Below are 19,498 nucleotides of genomic sequence, written 5' to 3'. Positions count from 1 at the left end.
AAATAAAAAAATGATGTATATATATATAAACACTTATTATTTTTATTTTTATTAGCTTCTTCACATGCTCTTGCTTTGTGCAGGGGGAAATAAATGGACGCACTGGAACCCTAGAGCAGTTTAACTTGCTGAAATGCTTTATGTGGGAAGAGTGTGTCGCCTTTCTTTTCATTTTACAAAAAGGGCAGATTTCAATTTAATTTTATTGGGACATATATCTACTAAACTGTGGTTTCTGTTTGTATTTGGGCAGCAGAGTGTTTCTATAAGTATGGAAACGTAAGAGGGATGTAGGGGAACAAACCTTGTGTGGGCTGGCTAACAATAAAAATAAGTTACATAATTACATAGTTACATAGCTGAAAAGAGACTTGTGTCCATCAAGTTCAGCCTTCCTAACATATGTTTTTGCTGTTGATCCAAAAGAAGGCAAAAAAAAACTAGTCTGAAGCGCTTCCAATTTTGCCACAAACTAGGAAAATATTCCTTCTTGACCCCAAAATAGCAGTCAGATGTCTCCTTGGATCAAGCAGCTATTACCCCACTAATTAGAAATTATATCCCTGTATGTTATGTTTTTGTAAGTATTTATCCAATTGCAGTTTAAACATCTGTAATGACTGACAAAACCACCTCTTCAGGCAGAGAATTCCATATCCTTATTGCTCTTACCGTAAAAAAAACTTTTCTTTGCCTTAGATAAAATCTCCTTTCTTCCAGCCTAAATGTGTGACCTTGTGTCCTATGTATAGCCCTGTTTATGAATAGATTTCCAGATAATGGTTTGTACTGGCCCCGAATATATTTGTATAAAGTTGTCAAATCCCCTTTCAGGCGCCGTGTTTCCAAACTAAACAGATTACATTTTTTTAACCTTTCTTCATAACTAAAATGTTCCATTCCTTTTATCAATTTTGTAGCTAGTCTCTGGACTTTTTCTAGTGCCATGATATCTATCTTTAGAACAAGCGCCCAAAACTGCACAGCATATTCAAGGTGTGGTCTTACCAGCGATTTATAAAGAGGCAAAATTATATTTTCATCCCGAGAATTTTTGCCGCTATTTATACATGACAAAACCTTACTGGCCGTAGCAACTGCAGATTAACATTGCATATTGCTGCCTAATTTGTTGTCTATAACAATTCCCAAATCCTTCTCATGTGTGCAGTGGCGTACACACAACCTATGGGGCCCCGGTGCGAAAACTGATCCGTGGGCCCCCCCGCGCGCGCGTGCTTACTCTGCGCGGGCTGGGGCCGCAACACATGGTATGTACGCCAGTGCATGCATAAACACATACACTTAAAGGACCACTACAGACACCCAGATCACATCAGCTCAATGAAGTGGTCTGGGTGCCAGGTCTCTAGTTTTAAAGGGAAACTCCAGTGCCAGGAAAACGATCAGTTTTCCTGGCACTGGAGGGTCCCTCTCCCTCCCACCCCGCAATCCCCAGTTGCTGAAGGGGTGAAAACCCCTTCAGTGACTTACCTGAGGCAGCGACATGTCCCACGTCGCTGCCCGCTCCTCCCCCGTCGCTCCACCTTCTTCCTCTGTAGGCCGGTGGGCAAGACTGATCACGCCCACCGGCCGAGGAGACCTAATGCGCATGCGCGGTAATGCCGCGCATGCGCATTAGCGCACCCCATAGGAAAGCATTGAAAATGAATTTCAATGCTTCCCTATGGGGAATAGAGCGACGCTGGAGGTCCTCACACAGCGTGAGGATGTCCAGCGACGCTCTAGCACAGATAATCTGTGATAGGGACCAGGAAGTTCCCTCTAGTGGCTGTCTAGTAGACAGCCACTAGGGGAGGACTTAACCCTGCAAGGTAATTATTGCAGTTTTAAAAAAACTGCAATAATTACACTTGCAGGGTTAAGGGTAGTGGGAGTTGGCACCCAGACCACTCCAATGAGCAGAAGTGGTCTGGCTGCCTGGAGTGTCCCTTTAACCCTGCAGCTGAAAACATAGCAGTTTCAGAGAAACTATGTTTCACTGAGGGTTAATCCAGCCTCTAGTGGCTGTCTCATTGACAGCCGCTAGAGGATTTTCTGCGATTCTCACTGTGAAAATCACAGTGAGAAGATGCTGAACGTCCATAGGAAAGCATTGAGTAATGCTTTCCTATAGGCGGTTTGAATGCGCGCGTGGCACTTGCCACGCATGCGCATTCGGAGTTGAGAGGCGGATCGGGGCGGAGAGATTCCCAGCGCCAAGGGAGTCCAGCGCTGGAGAAAGGTAAGTGCTTAAGACACACACACACACACTCTCATGAACAGACGCACACATTTACTGACAGACACACACTCTGTGACAGACATACATACACACTCACTAACAGACGCACACAAACATACTCAGTAACAGACACACACACTAACACACTCACTAACACACACTCACACATTAACATACACTCACACACACACACACTCTAAGACTAACACACTCACTAACACACACTCACACTAACACACACTCTGACACTAACACACACTCTAACACTAACAAACACTAACACACACTCTAACACTAACACACACTCTAACACTAACACACACACACACTAACATACACTCACACTCTAACACACACTCACATTTTTTTTTTTTATTAATCCCCCCAGCCTCCTTACCTGTGGGAGAGCTGAGGGGATTCCCTGGGGTCCAGTGGTGTTGCTGGGTCTGCTGTCACCCGGCTGGCCGGTCCTGCGGGCGCGCGAGGGAGCACTCTCCCCTGAGTGCTTCCTCTTCAGCTCCCTCGCGCGCCGCGTACTGATGCCGGAGCCGGAAGATGACGTCATCTTCCGGCTCCGGTATCATTGCGGTGCGCGAGGGAGCTGAAGAGGAAGCACTCAGGGGAGAGTGCTCCCTCGCGCGCCCGCAGGACCGGCCAGCCGGGTGACAGCAGGGCCAGCCTCGGGGGGCCCTGAGGTGGCCGGCTCCTGGGCCCCCCAGGAGAAGAGGCTGGCCCAGTGACATACATACCTGGGTCGCAGGGCGGCCGGGCCCCCTGGTGGGCCGGGCCCGGTCGCAGCCGCGACCCCTGCGACCCCGGTATGTACGCCACTGCATGTGTGGTTATCCCTAATTCACTACCATTTAGTGTGTAAGTTGTGAGTTAAAGGATCACTCTAGTCAAAATATAAAAGCAAGAAAGACAGGTCACCAAGCCTTCTTTCTTGCTTTTATATTTACTTCCCCTTTAAAAAGTGATTATAAGTCTATTTACTTACCTCCCTTCCAGCGCCGAGCTCCTCTTCTGGCCGGGCCCCCTTTTTCGTAAAAATGATGAAGCAGCAGTGTTCAATAGCGATCTGGTGCGCATGCGTGGCTTCGCTCTGCACCAATCGTGTTCTTCATAGAGCGGCATTGAAGACACTCAGCACTATACCGCGCTGTATGTGCGCGGTATGCGCGTTCGCGAGCTGACTGACAGCGCAGCTCGCTGCGTGTGCCCGCCCCCCTACTGTAACCCTCCTAGTCCAAAGTCAGACAGTCACTCAGTCACAAAATAAGTTTATTTACAGTTTGAATCCTCCCCTCCTGCTCGGTCTCGGTCTTCAGCCTGTCAGCTCCAGCCGACACCGTCTCCCACAATCCCACGCGGTGCTGACAGCCTGCAGACAGGATACTCGTGCACAGTGCTACCCTCTGTCTGCTGGCATCACATCTGAGTGGATGGATGAGAATTATGCATCCATCAACTCAGAAGTTCCTCTGGTGGCAGTCTGAGTGACTGCAACTAGAGGTGTTCCTAGGTTTCAATGTAAACACTGTATTTTCTCAGAAAATGCAGTGTTTACATGAGAAATGCTGCTGGGAGCTATAGTTCTAACCTGAACAATCTCATTAAGCTGAAGTTGTTCAGGTGACTATAGTGTCCCTTTAAGGTTAAGCTGACTTTGCACACTGCTAATTTTCTTCCTGCTTTGGTTTCTCTAACAGTGTTGCATGGCCCTTTTAGTCTACATTCACTACATCCACCTGTTCTCTGTTCCAGACTGTATAACAGAAGCTTCTGCATGCTAGTTAGGAGGTAAGGAAAGGAACGGACAAGTGAGTGCTAGGGGACAGTCACCAGAAAGTGTAGAGCGAGCGCATCATTAGACACATTTGCGCCAGGCTCAGAGCGCAATCTGCATAGTACTCTCTTAGTTGGCCAGCCTGCATGAATGATAAAGGGAGAGATTAGCATAGGGTATGTGTTTTCTTATACCTGCATCGTGTGAGTTTTCTTCCAGCATCACCTTCAGATACATGATGCTTGGGGGGCATGACTGTTTAAGTGTTTTGTGTTTATAAGTGTTTTCTGCAATTAGCCCCATCATAATTGTCAGCACCAGGCCTAATAACCTTAATCCGGCCCTGTCTGAGTGTATACCAGAGCTCCACAGCATTAATACTTACATTAATGTGTACATTTTTACTACAATAAATGTGTTTATAAATCAGTTTGTAAAACGATATATTGCTCTTATTCTAAATTACATTTTATTTGGATAAATTATTTGTAAGTAACCTAAAATTTCTCAGAACAGCCCTGCCCCTGGTCCCACACCACAGCCACACCTCTAAAATAAGTGCCCCTCTTTGTCTTTTTAAAAATGTTGCAATATATATATGGATGTAGTTATTTATTTTCACTGCATATGTATGACGTAGTTCTTCAGCACTCTATAGGCACAATAACAAGCATATATCTTTCTAAAACAGTGGGGAATATATTGTGTCCCTCAGCGCTGGTTCAGGCTACGCCCACACCCACGGCTGATGTCGGCGGGGGAGACCAAATGCGTATGAGTGGCAAAGGGTGCGCACACGCGCATTAGACCTCCCCATAGGAAATAATTATTCAATGCTTTCCTATGGGGATTCTTGAGGTCCCCATGCATAGCTTGAGGACCTCCAGCGTCGCCGGAGCTCCCATAGGCTATTGTATGTGGCCGGTATAATTTTGAGGGAAATGTTCCTGATTGGTCCGATATTTAGATAGGATCCACTTTATTTCGATTGCTAGAATTTTAATTAATGGTGTGGAAGGATGTGGACTATATTGGTATAAGGAGTCGCTACAACTATAGATAGGTGCCCTGGAAGGCACAGACAGGATATCTGTATACTAGATCAGAATAGCGAGTTACTTTTATTAGTAATAGATGCCCTCGAAGGCACAGACTAGATATCTACAATTTATTCTACTAACAGTATCATTTAGAAACTTGGAACTGCTATTTCTTACATCTATTGATACTTGGGAGTTTTGATTATTAGTGTTATCGGATAGTGATATTTAGGCGATAGTCCCCCTTCCATTCTAACAGATTTTTTATTGCACCTTTCTCTTCTTTTCTTTTCACAGTTTTTTTTCTTCTCTCTATTGTCTCCTGTTTTTGCAGATTATTTATTAGTAGGGCTGCCATCAGGGGGTGACGTGTAGCGGTGGAACTGCCGCCGGTGCAGTTGCACCGGGGCCGCACGCTGTTGGGGCCTATCGGGTGGCCCACGCACTTAGGGCCACCTGATGGGCCCTATTTCTTCAGGGGCCCGGTCTGCGCTGCGGCTGTGCAATAGCACGACCGGGCCCCTTTAAAACATTCGCAGCCGCAAAGTACTGCTGGGAGGAAGTGGCCATCACTTCCTCCCAGTTCCCTCCGCGCCGCGCTGGAGGGAAGAAAGCCATGCAGACTCCCATCAGCCACAGCCTACCACCTCACCTTTGACAAAGGCGCTCCAATAGCGCCGAAACGTACGTTAGGTCGTTGCTCTTTTTTTTTTTTTATTTCACCACAGGTTTGATGTGACCACTGGGTTAGGGGAGTGGGTCTGTGTTATGCCTAACCGACGTTAGAGCTAGCTACAATTAGTTTTCCAAGTGCAGACTTACTACAGCTCCTTCAATATTAGGGGCAACCACTGCAACAAGCTGCCTTAGCCAGCCCTTAACAGGAATTGGGCTGTTACAAGTGTAGAAATCTTTTTTCTCCTTCAGCAGGTTCATTACAGCTCCTTCAGGAATAGGGGCAACTACTGCAACAACTGACTCTGCCAGCACTCAATAGCCATTGGGCTGATACATTGAATCTCCAGCACATTAAGTTGCAACTTTGTATCTCCTTAGTCATACAGAGATACTTTGTTTCCCACTGGCTGATACTTGGGATTGATTGATTTATTTACTATTTTTTTCTACACTCTGATGCCAAGGGACACATTCAGCTGCCATTTGCCTGTGCCTCTCAGGTTAGCAAGTCCTTAGTGCACAATATCACGCAAGCAGCTGAACTGTCCCTCCACAGCACCAGCCTCACTTCATATTACTAGTATATTTTGCAGACCCACCCCAGTGTGTATATAATGGTTGTGGTATATTAAGTTTTATTTGTTTATTTATTTTTCATTTGGGATCATATTTTCAATGATACCCGCGATGAAATAATTTTAGACCATTATTTAAAGCAGTACAACAGCTGCAGAACTCCTTTTCTTGGCGCTCCTGAAGCTTTCTAGCCAGGGAATACGCCTACTCACTCTATTTTTGTATATATACAAATATATATATACAAGGGTTATCCCCTATAGAGTCCTGCAGACACACTCTAGTTCCCCCTGTTGGGAACCCAGCACTTTGGTGCCTTCTGTTTCTACAGCCTACCACCTGCAAAAAAAAGGTAAGCAAAATTAGCTGTATTTGTGTATGTTAGTATGTATGTATGTGTGTATGTATCTATGTATGTATGTCAGTATGTATGTGTGTATGTCAGTATGTATCTATGTATCTATGTATGTATGTCAGTATGTATGTGTGTATGTCAGTATGTATCTATGTATCTATGTATGTATGTCAGTATGTCTGTATGTATGTCAGTATGTATGTGTGTGCCAGTATGTATGTGTGTGCCAGTATGTATGTGTGTGTGTGTGTGTGTGTCTGTGTGTGTGTGTATGTATGTATGTATGTGTGTATGTCAGCATGTATCTATGTATCCATGTATGTGTGTCAGTATGTCAGTATGTATGTGTGTCAATATGTATGTATGTCGGTATGTATGTCAGTATGTATGTATGTATGTATGTCAGTATGTATGTACGTATGTATGTGTGTATGCATGTCAATATGTCAGTATGTGTGTCAGTATGTCAGTATGTATGTGTGTATGTATGTATGTATGTGTGTCTGCGTGTCTGTCAGTATGTATGTGTGTAAGTATGTATGTATGTGTGTCAGTATGTATGTATGTATGTCAGTAGGTATGTCTGTGTGTGTAAGTCAGTATGTGTATGCATGCATGTCTGTCTGTGTGTATGTATCTGTATGTATTTCAATATGTATGTATATGTCTGTGTCTGTCTGTTTATATATGTATATATGTCAGTATGCATGTGTGTGTGTGTATTTATGTCCTTATGCGTGTGTGTGCAGTGTGCATAGGAATTCGTTCATATTGTTTATTGTCCGGTCCCCGACAGTGTCTGAGGGACCGTGAACTGGCCCCCTGTTTAAAAAGTTTGAGGATCCCTGTCATTATGTATGTATGTATACATGTATGTATGTCATTATGAATGTATGTATGTATGTCAGTATGTCAGTATGAATGTATGTCTGCATGTCATTATGAACGTATGTCTGTGTGTATGGGTGTCAGTATGCATGTATGTCAGTATGTATGAATGTATGTATGTATGTCTGTATAAATGCATGTATGCCAGTATGAATGTATGCCATCATGAATGTATGTCTTTGTATGTATGTATGTGTGCATGTATGTCAGTGTCTCTATGTCTGTCTGTATGAATGTATGTCTGTCAGTATATCTGTATGTATGTATATATGTATGTATGCCGGTATGACTGAATGTATGTCTGTGTGTATGTATGTCGGTGTATGTATGTGTATGTCCTCATGCATGTGTGTCTGTATGTATGTTAGTATGTCTCAGTATGTGTGTGTGTCAGTATGTATGCATGTATGTCTGTTTCAGTATGTGTGTCTGTTAGCATGTATCTGTGTGTGTATCTGTGTCCTTTTGTATCAGTGTATGATTTTGTGTCTGTGTGTGTGTGTATTCCTGTCGGCGGGATTTGGAGGCGGACCCTGTGGGCGGGATTGGAGGAGGGCCCCAGGGGGCCCAGACCCTGTGTTGAGTTTAGGGGCCCCAAAATTTCTGCTGGCGGCCCTGTTTATAAGTGTGTACATGCATCAATACTAAGCTAGTATGCTATTTTACTATGTATAAATAAAAGTTACCGTATATACTCGAGTATAAGCCGAGTTTTTCAGCACATTTTTTCTGCTGAAAAACCCCAACTCGGCTTATACTCGAGTCAATAGTCTGTATAATGGCAATTTTCATTGCCATAATACAGACTGGGGGCTGCAGAGCTGTACTTACCTTTCCTGCAGCTCCTGTCAGCTCTCTCCTCCTCCGCGCCGTCCGTTCAGCACCTCGGTCAGCTCCCAGTGTAAATCTCGCGAGAGCCGCGGCTCTCGCGAGACTTACAGTGGGAGCTGACAGAGGGAGCTGCACAGACCGCGCGGAGGAGGAGAGAGCTGACAGGAGCTGCAGGACAGGTAAGTAACATCTCTGCAGCCCCCACAGCCCCCCCACTGAACTACCAACCCCACTGGACCACCAGGGAAGGAGCCCCCCTCCCTGGCCAGCTAGCAAGCAGGGAGGGGGGACGAAACAAAATAAATTAATAATAAAATAATAATTAAAAAAAAAATTAACATTACAAATAATAAATAATAATTAAAAAAATATGAAAATAATGAAAACAAATAATAAGTAAATAAAAAAAATAATGAAAAAAAATATTAAAATAATGTAAAAAAAAATAATAAAATTGCCCCCCCCCAAGGCTCTGCAACACACACATACACACACACACACACACACACACACACACACATACACACACACACTGCACTCATACACACTGCACTCATACACACTGCACTCATACACACACACACACTGCATTCATACACACACTGCATTCATACACACACTGCACTCATATACACACACACTGCATTCATACACACACTGCATTCATACACACACTGCATTCATACACACACTGCACTCATATACACACACACTGCATTCATACACACACTGCATTCATACACACACACTGCATTCATACACACACACTGCACTCATACACACACACTGCATTCATACACACACTGCACTCATACACACACACTGCACTCATATACACACACGCTGCACTCATATACACACACACTGCATTCATACACACACACTGCATTCATACACACACACTGCATTCATACACACACACTGCATTCATTATATACACACTGCATTCATTATATACACACACTGGAAATAAATATTCAATTAATATAATTTTTTTAGGATCTAATTTTATTTAGAAATTTACCAGTAGCTGCTGCATTTCCGACCCTAGTCTTATACTCGAGTCAATAAGTTTACCCAGTTTTTTGGGGTAAAATTAGGGGCCTCGGCTTATATTCGGGTCGGCTTATACTCGAGTATATACGGTAAGCTTTATATTTCACAATACATAATCACTTATCCCAATTCCCTAGTAGTACACTCCAATATTTCTAATTTTGTTGAATTCCATAGCCTTGGGTTAACCCCATTTGGAGTGTACTCGTCTTAGACCTAGCTCTCTCCTTTTGGATTTCTATATGTGCAAGTGTTAGTGTGTGTATCTAAGTGAGTGTGTATGTGCCAGTGTGTGTATCTGCATTTATCTAAGTGTGTATATGTGTCAGTGAGTGTATCTACCAGTGTGTGTGTATCTGTATGTCAGTGTATATCTGAGTGTGTCTGTGTGTGTATCTGAGTGTGTGTACGTGCTAGTGTGTGTATCCGTGTGTATGTGCAAGTGTGTGTGTATGTGTCAGTGTCTATATCTGTGTGTCAGTGAGTATGTGCATGTGTCAACGTATGTGTAAATAGTTGTTATGTGTAAATAATAGTGTTCTGTCATGATAAATATCATGTCCTTGTTCATACATGTTTGGTGGCTGTGTGTATGTGCGCGCGTGTATGGTTGTGTGTGAGAGGGTGAGGGTGCAGTTGCTGGTGAAGCCACCTCCCTGAAATGAGCTTTTGCATGTTGGGATGTCTGTATATAGCACCAACATTTTGCACTTTATAAATATAGAATGGGGACATCTAACAAAATATTGAGTAAACATTCATGTCTAAAACTATACATCTATGTTTTTCCCTCCATAGAACTGAAAAGCAGAAAGAGACAGGATGAAATAGGCAAGCTGAAATAGGCAGAGGTAAATAGGCTAAACACAGATGACTGGGCAGAAGACAGACACAGTCAAGACACATTCTTACATATAAATAAAGTACATTGCATCCACTAGTAATAGTTACTGTTCTGCAGTTCTGTTTTCACACTATACAGTTACAAACTATTTATCAAACACTGCGTATGTGTTTATTTTGATGTGGTATAATTTAAGTAGAGGTTGTCCTGCCCACGAAGTGTACACATTAAGCTTGCATATTGACTGAATCTTGCATACCCAGTCTGCATTTTACATAACCAGGGCCGGCGCAAAAGTTAGTTGAATTAGGCATTCAGCTGGATTGCCGACCTGCTGGGGGTGCCCACCGGGATGTTTCCTGGTTGGCGTGCTGGGAAAGCGGCTCTTGAACAGCCCCTCCCACCCCCCCAGCGCTGGGTTGATCCTCCAAGTGCCTGAATGTTGATTTTCAACTAACTTAAATTCAGAGTTTAGTGAGTAAACCTCTGTGAGATTGTAGTTGCATTCCTGAGGGGGCGGCAAAATGGTTCTTTGCCTAGGACGGCAAGAATCCTTGCACCGGCCCTTTACATAGCTGCCATATGTCTGTTGTCATAAGTAAAATAACTAAAATATTATATAAGTATTATAATTAGTAAAACTATCGAAACTTTACCACTTCTGCACCACAAAAAAAACCCACAAAACAAATACATACAAATGGATTTTATTACATGACATGGAGGTCCCTATTATGCTTTAACTTTTTCATTACTTGAAACAGCAGGAAAGAAAAATTTAGATACAAATTAACCTATAATGACATCACAACTGACAACCAATCAAATCCTGTGACTGGTTATAAAAGGTTTGGTGGACATTCCATAGTCCTCTTTTTTTGTGGCTCCTTAATTGAAACAACAAGTATTATGGCTTCAGCATATAGTTAATTTATATAATCTTTTGATTGTGTAATCTTTGCTTATATACTTTATTTTTCATTTTATTTTTCAGTTTAATTTAGGAATTTTTCCGTATAGCTTTTGTTTCCTGTTTATCTATTTGGATTTTTGTGGTTTGATTTCTTGTAGTTAGCTTTTTCTTTTCTTCAGATTTTGTTGGCTGTTATCTTTTCCCCTCCAATCATATGGACTCCAGGAGGTAAGTAGCAGCACAGGAAGTTCCAATTGATCACAGTTTTTTCTTCATAATCTATTGAAGATTCGAGATTTGCCATTAGGGATAGCTTCTGTCATTGATTTATCCTGGATTCTGGTTAGTGCATTTGCTACAAAGAAAGATGGCTATAGCATGTTAATTTTATAACCTGTCACTGGATCTGATTGCATGTCAGTTGTGATGTCATTATATATACATTTTTTAGCTGTTTCCTGTTTAATAACCAAATGTTTGTTTGCTGCTATTTCAATAGTTAAATCATAATACTCACATACATCATGAAATAGTAATATCATTGATTTATACTCACCCTTTACTGCAATTATAAATTACATAGGATTTGAATAAAAAGTTATTGGTTGCATTCATATGACCATTTTCTATTTCACCTGGATTTCCACATGATCTCACTGTAAGGAGAAGGAAAGTGAGCATTATCAATTAATTGCATTCCTCCAGTTTAGTATGTTCTGTAAACAATATATGCCATCCATTTGCCAATTTAATTTAGCGGCAATTTAATATCGTACAGGCTTACTTTATAATCCAGAAAGTATGGAGAATTGGAGGGAATGGAAAATGTTAGGTTAAAGTAGATGAATTTGACACATTCTCCTTCTCAGCTATATTTGCATGTTCACCATTTTGACATACATTTTGCAATATCGTTGTCAATTTTTTATAACCTTTTGTCTTGCAATTCAGGCTTTTGTATATGTCTAACAAGTAGAACTAAATATAAATACCCCCTCAATGAACAGTTAGAATTAAAGCACACCACTGCTGTAGTTACAGAGAAAAGAAAAATCAGGGGGGAAAAAATCATATCATACGCTGTGACAACCCAAGGTATTGCAAATGGGGTATGTTCGGTCTTTTTTAGTAGCCACTTAGTCATCTTGACAACATTCTCACTGTCCTCCACTGACCAAAGAAACTCTCCAAACCCTTACTTCATTAGACCTGTTTGAACAGGTGTCTCAATGTAAAAGATTTTATCCTTAGACATGTAAATTTATCTGAATTTGATAATGTAAATTCTTCTACTAATGATGCAAATGTCTTATTTTTCCTTTTTTCATGATATGTATTATTCTATTAATACCCCTATTCTTCCAAGTGGCCATAGACACATTTTCAATAACATAATCCAGCACATCTAACTCTGAAAAGTCGATCTCTTTTCCAGACAGTTTCATTTCCTTCTAATTTTGTGCCAAATTATGAAGATACATATTATAATCTTATTTCACGTCTCTTCTAAGATATATTTTTTAACCTATTTGCCATAGTATTGAGGATCATCAGGTTTTATATCATAAGATTCAGTTCATCATTTATGAGCAACCAACAAGTGTAGTTTTCTCTGTTTAGTACTGTATTGTTATACATTTTCCCTCTCTCTTTGCTCTAAAATATCTCTTATGTGTGACATATATATCTTAAGTATAACACATTTTGTTTTTGCCTGCGAGATAAGCAAGTTAAAGGGAACTCAATCCACCATAATTACTAAAGTGCAATACATTACTTATAATGCAAATTGTCTTGAAAAAGAAAACCATAGGATGGAACCCACATATTATTTGCACAATTTGTTGTACTGGTTATGTTGCTTTGATCCTACTGGTTCAATTTCCAACAAAATTAGTTCAGCCCTTCTTATTTACAACTTTGAATTGCTGTGAATGTAACTCTAAAATGTAATCAATAATAGCCGATTTAATTTTTTGCGTTGCAGATTTAAATTTTCTACAACCCAGAATTCAGTAAATAAACTCTTCAATGATATTAAAGGAACACTACAGCGTTAGAATTACAAACCTGTATTCCTAATGCGGTAGTGTCCTAGTTGCAGGTTAATTTTAGCCCGGGCCCCCAGTTTGCAGTAAAAACATGAAAAAAGTTTTTTACTTACCTTTTCTCCAGTGCAGAGACTTCCTTTGTAGAGGAAACGCCTCTAGTGGCTGTTTACAAAACTGCAATGCTTCTGCACTGAGAACACTTAATTGAGATGAAGTGATCTGGGTGACTTTAGTGATACTTTAAATGATTTTTTAAGGTTACATTCATTGAACAATGTAATTCATCCAAGTAGTTAAACACTACTACACCATTTATTTTATCCTTTCTTATTTTACATAGGAAAAAAAGCAAAAAAACCCAAAGATTAAATGTACTTACAGGTACAGAATCGTTGAGGAGTAGACCACCCTTTTTTGCCCAAACATTTAATAGAAGGCTCTGTGCCAGGAACTGGTTCATAGCCTTCCCGGCAACGGTAAGAAACTTCTGAATCTTCAAGGTATATCTTACCAAATATGCTTTTATCCAACTCAGCATATTCTAAAGATGGAGGATATGACCAACATTTACCTGTCGTGATTAAAAGTAATGAAATGTAATTGTTATTCAATGTAATAACCAACTACTAATAACTAACAAAATGTTGTTCAAAAATATGCAGATCTTTAGCTTAAAGGACCACTATAGTGCCAGTAAAACATACTCGTTTTCCTGGCACTATAGTGCCCTGAGGGTGCCCCCACCCTCAGGGTCCCACTCCCGTGGCGATGAAGGGGGAGGAAGGGGTTAATCCCTTACCTTTTTTCCAGCGCCGGGCTCCCTCGGCGCTGGGACTCTCCTCCCTCTTCTGACGTCCCTGGCTGAAAGCGCATGCGTGGCAAGAGCCGCGTGCGCATTCAGCCAGTCCATAGGAAAGCATTCTCAATGCTTTCCTATGGACGCTGGCGTCTTCTCACTGTGAAAATCACAGTGAGAAGTGCGGAAGCGCCTCTAGCGGATGTCAATGAGACAACCACTAGAGGCTGAATTAACCCATAGGTAAACAAAGCAGCTTCTCTGAAACTGCTATGTTTACAGCAAAAAAGGTTAAACCTAGCTGAACCTGGCACCCAGACCACCTCATTAAGCTGAAGTGGTCTGGGTGCCTATAGTGGTCCTTTAATGACCAATGTTTTTCCAACAGTCTGTGCATTTATATGGCACGTTTGTTATATTTTGTTCCAATTTTATTTTACAATTAAATACACCCATATATTATGTTTAATATAATATTGTTTTTTAATCCCTTACCAAGGCAATTGTACAAGTTCTGACCAAAAATAAAAGTTAGAATTTGAGATATATGTCTGCTCAACCATAATTTACCCTTTCATATTAAATGTACCCACTTATATATAATTTTGTTCATTTTTTTTCACATAAATATTAATATATTAAACAATTTAATATGAATAGAATCTAAAAACGTGTGAGAAATTTTGTTATTTTTCAAGTTATGCATGAGATTTTAACAATAAATATCATAATGCTGTTAGCGTTAAAACACACATATTTAAATGTTGTGATGACCCACAATTATAATGATGCCTGTCATGTACAGGTTTCATGGTGTTTTGGAAAGTTACAGGGTAAAAAAAGAGCTTGTCCAATTCACTTTTTACACATTGAAATTTGCCAGATGTTGCCGTTGAGACTGTATGACAGTCCAGGAATGAAAATAATCCCCATCATGCAAAAGCAGACAACCAATGGTATTCAAAATGGGGTATGTCCAGTCTTTTTTAGTAGCCCCTTAGTCACAAACCCTGGCCAAAATTAGCATTCATATTTGCTTTTTGCACTCAAAAACTGAACTTTCACTGATAATATCATCATCACTACAGGTTTTATCGTGCTGGACACACCTGCAATTTCTACACAATAAATTTTACACTAGTACAACTTAAAAGCACACTACATGTATTGTAACTGCTTCATGATATTGAATAGGTTTAAGGGTCTGAAGTCCCCTGGAGCCACCTTCCATTCAGCATTAACCTCTTAGTGACCAGACCGCTTTTCAATTTTCTTACCGTTTGGGACCAGGGCTGTTTTTACATTTCTGCTGTGTTTGTGTTTAGCTGTAATTTTCCTCTTACTCATTTACTGTACCCACATTATACCGCTTTTCTCGCCATGAAATGGTCTTTCTAGAGATAACATTATTTTCATCATATCATATAATTTACTATAAGAAATTATAAAATATGATTAAATTTTTTTTTTTTTTTTTAAAACCCACTTTTTCTAACTTTGACCCCCAACGCATCTACAACCGCCAAAAAACACTCATGCTAAATAGTTTCTAAATGTTGTCCTCAGTTTAGAAGTACCCAATGTTGATATGTTCTTAGCTTTTTTTTGTGTGGAAGCTATAGGGCAATACGTACAAGTAGCACTTTGCTATTTCCAAACCATTTTTTTTCAAAATTAACGCAAGTTACATTGTAACACTGTTATCTGTCAGGAATCCCTGAATAACCCTTAACATGTATATATTTTTTAAAAGAAGACAACCTAAGGTATTAAACTTGGGGTATTTTGACTCTTTTAATGCTCTTTTCATGCAACCATGTTACCACCAATCTATGCCAAATTAAGAAAAATAAATAATAATTGGTAATTTTTTTAACACACATAGCAATTTAAGAATACATGTACAAAGAACTTTAAGGGTTACTGCCAAAGAACACCCCAATATGTGTTCAGCAACATCTCCTGAGTACAGGGATACCACCCATGTATAGGTGTGTCGGGTTCTCTGGGGGCTAAAATACCTTATTTGGAGGGTGCAAATTTCCAGTTTTCCAACTTCGAATTTTCACAGCTGATCATCATGCACCCATGTCCTATTTGGGACATTTTTAAGCCGGCCAATGTAATTTACCCCCATCAAACCACATATTTTTTTAAAGTAGACAACCCACGGTATTCAAAATGGGGTACGTCCAGTCTTTTTTTAGTAGCCACTTAGTCACAAACCCTGGCCAAAATGGATGGTTATATTAGTTTTTTTTGCATTTTTTTTACACATAAACTGCCATTTCACTGATGACATTATCAGTATAATACATTTTACAGCTCTAAAACACTCATATTTGTGTAGAGTAATGTCTCACAAGTACAGGTTCTATGGTGATTTGGAAAGTTACAGGGTCAAAAATAAGATTTGCCCATTTCTATTTTAGTAAATTGCTATTTGCCAGATTGGCTATGTTGCCTTTGAGACGGTATGGCAGCCCAGAGATGAAAATTAACCCCGCCATGACATACCATTTGAAAAAGTAGACAGCCCAGGGTATTCAAAATGGGGTATGTCCAGGGGCGTACCTAGAGCATTTGGCACCCGGGGGGGATCCTGGGCTTGGCACCACCTCCCCCCCCCCCCAAAAAAAAACTGTAACATTTTTAAAATGTTTTCCTTTTTATTTTTTTATGTATTGAACAAATTTGGAAACTTTGCAAAACCGCTGTCAGCCCCCTTCTACAAAACCCTTGTGTGCCCTACCCCCTCCTACAAAACCCCTGTCCCGCCCAGTCTACAAATCCTGTACTGCCCCCCTCCAGTCTACAAATCCCCTTATAAAGACTCCTGTCCCAATACAAAACCCCTGCCCATTTCTACAAAATCCCTGCAGCCCCACACACATACATTTACAGGCAGACAGTCACACACACACAGTTACAGGCAGACAGTCACACATACAGTCAGAGACAGTCATGCACACAGTTACAGGCAGACAATCGCATATACATTCACACACACACACACACACACACACACACACACACACACACACGCTCACAGGCATACAGTCACACACACAGTAAAAGGCAGCAGAAGACAGTCACATGCACACAGTCACAGACAGTCACACACGGTTACAGGCAACATCAAACAGTCACAGGCAGACAGTCACACATACATAGTCACATGCAGACAGTCACACACACAGTCATAGCCAGGCAGTCACACACACAGTAATTGGCAGACGGTCACATATACAGTCACACACACACACACACAGTCACAGGCAGAGAGTCACACACACATACACAGTTACAGTCACACACACAGTTACAGGCAGACAGACACACACACGCACACACACAGTTACAGGCATGCAGTCACACAAACACACACACACAGTTACAGGCAGACAGTCACACACACACAGTTACAGGCTGACAGTCACACATACAGTCAGAGACAGTCATGCACACAGTTACAGGCAGACAATCACATATACATTCACACACACACACACACACACACACACACACACACTCACAGGCATACAGTCACACACACAGTAAAAGGCAGCAGCAGACAGTCACATGCACACAGTCACAGACAGATAGTCACACACGGTTACAGTCACACACACACAGTCATAGCCAGGCAGTCACACACTCAGTTATTGGCAAACGGTCCCATATACAGTCACACACACACACACAGTCACAGGCAGAGAGTCACACACACACAGTTACAGTCACACACACCGCTACAGGCACACACACACACACACACACACCGTTACAGGCAGACAGACACACACACACACACACAGTTACAGGCATGCAGTCACACACACAGACACACACAGTTACAGGCATGCAGTCACACACACACACACACACACACACACACACACACACACACACACAGTTACAGGCATGCAGTCACACACACACACACACACACACACACACACATACATACACAGTTACAGGCATGCAGACACACACAAACACAGTTACAGGCATGCAGACACACACAAACACAGTTACAGGCATGCAGACACACACACACACACAAACACACACAGTTACAGGCATGCAGACACACACACAAACACAGTTACAGGCATGCAGACACACACACAAACACAGTTACCGGAAGACAGTTTTACAGACACAGTCACACACACTATTACTTACAGACAGGAGCTGGAGGAGGAGTGGATTCCCTGAAGTCCTTCCTTGGAGCCTGTTAGGTGGAGAGGCAGAGATTCCTTTTTGCTGCACCTCCATGTGCAGCAGTAACAGCAGCGGGTAAGGGCCGTATTGAGCCCCGCCCCTGGCCAAACACTGGCCAAAGTTAGCATTTTTATTTGTTTGTGTGTGAAAAATGAAAAAAACTAATATGAACACTAACTAACTTACGGTCTCAAAGGAAACATAACCAACTTGGCAAATTTCAATGAAAAAAATGAAATGGGCAAGCCTTATATTGACCCTGTAACACCATAAAACCTGTACATGGGGGATATTGTTATACTCGGGAGACTTCACTGAACACAAATATTAGTGTTTATTATTAATATATATATATATATATATATATATATATATATATATATATATACATACATACACACTTTTTTATTTACTATATATATAATATATAATACAATAATTAAAGCATTTTATAATATATTATTCATATATAATGCATATATATAATTGCATTATAAGTGTATTTTGAGATATATGTGTATTTATCTGAAAGTACACTTATAATGCAGCAATATATATGAATAATATATGAATAATATATTAGAAAATTCTTTATATTATAATACATTATACATATATACTATATGTATAATATATTAATTACATAATTTTTTTTACCCTTTAGGTGTCTGGAGGACTGCCTGATTGCTGTTGGGGTCTCGAGCAGTCCCCCCCCGACCGGGATCGCCGCGGATCGCTGGTCCAGTTGAGTACTCGGGTCATTTTAGCCGCTGACGTCATTAACTGCTGTTTTTTGTCGGACGTACCCTGCATGTCCGAGGTCAGGAAGGGGTTAAAGGAACACTATAGTGTCCGGAACAAATTTATTTATATAAACATGTATTCCTGACAATATAGTGCTGGTGTGGGCTGGTGGGGCTGTTTAGGTGACTGGCTCCGCTCCAATCACCCTGACATTTTTTATTTACTCACCTTTTTTTCCCATGCCATGCTGGTCTTGTCATAGCTGGCCCTGCCTCCATGGCTGAGACCATCAGTTTTGTTGATCTCAGCCACTTCAATGCTTTCCCATAGGGAGGCTGTTGCGCATGCAAGGCAAAACGCTGAGAAAGCTGAAAAAGCGATTGGGAAAGGATCTGATACTGAGGAGCATTGTATCTGCATGTGTTTTAGTTTGGGTCTACTAGACTATATCTGTAGATTATTATATGT

General features: G+C 41.0%; 1 protein-coding gene across 2 annotated transcripts in view; it reads right to left on the bottom strand.

Annotated features, from left to right (window-relative positions):
• The window catches only part of LOC134608456 (zona pellucida sperm-binding protein 3 receptor-like), a 125,954-nt gene that overhangs the window by 13,861 nt on the left and 92,595 nt on the right, over positions 1–19,498 (bottom strand). For both annotated transcript variants that reach the window (XM_063451282.1, XM_063451273.1), the window contains exons 11-12: positions 13,643–13,834; positions 11,769–11,868 (exon numbers count right to left, since the gene is read on the bottom strand). In XM_063451282.1, coding sequence (XP_063307352.1) covers positions 11,769–11,868; positions 13,643–13,834 — 292 coding nt within the window. The remainder of the gene's footprint in view (positions 1–11,768; positions 11,869–13,642; positions 13,835–19,498) is intronic.

Source organism: Pelobates fuscus, chromosome 1, assembly GCF_036172605.1.
Source record: "Pelobates fuscus isolate aPelFus1 chromosome 1, aPelFus1.pri, whole genome shotgun sequence".
Lineage (NCBI taxonomy): Eukaryota > Metazoa > Chordata > Amphibia > Anura > Pelobatidae > Pelobates > Pelobates fuscus.
Note: the sequence above shows the minus strand (reverse complement) of the source record. Positions and strands in the feature narration are given on the sequence as shown.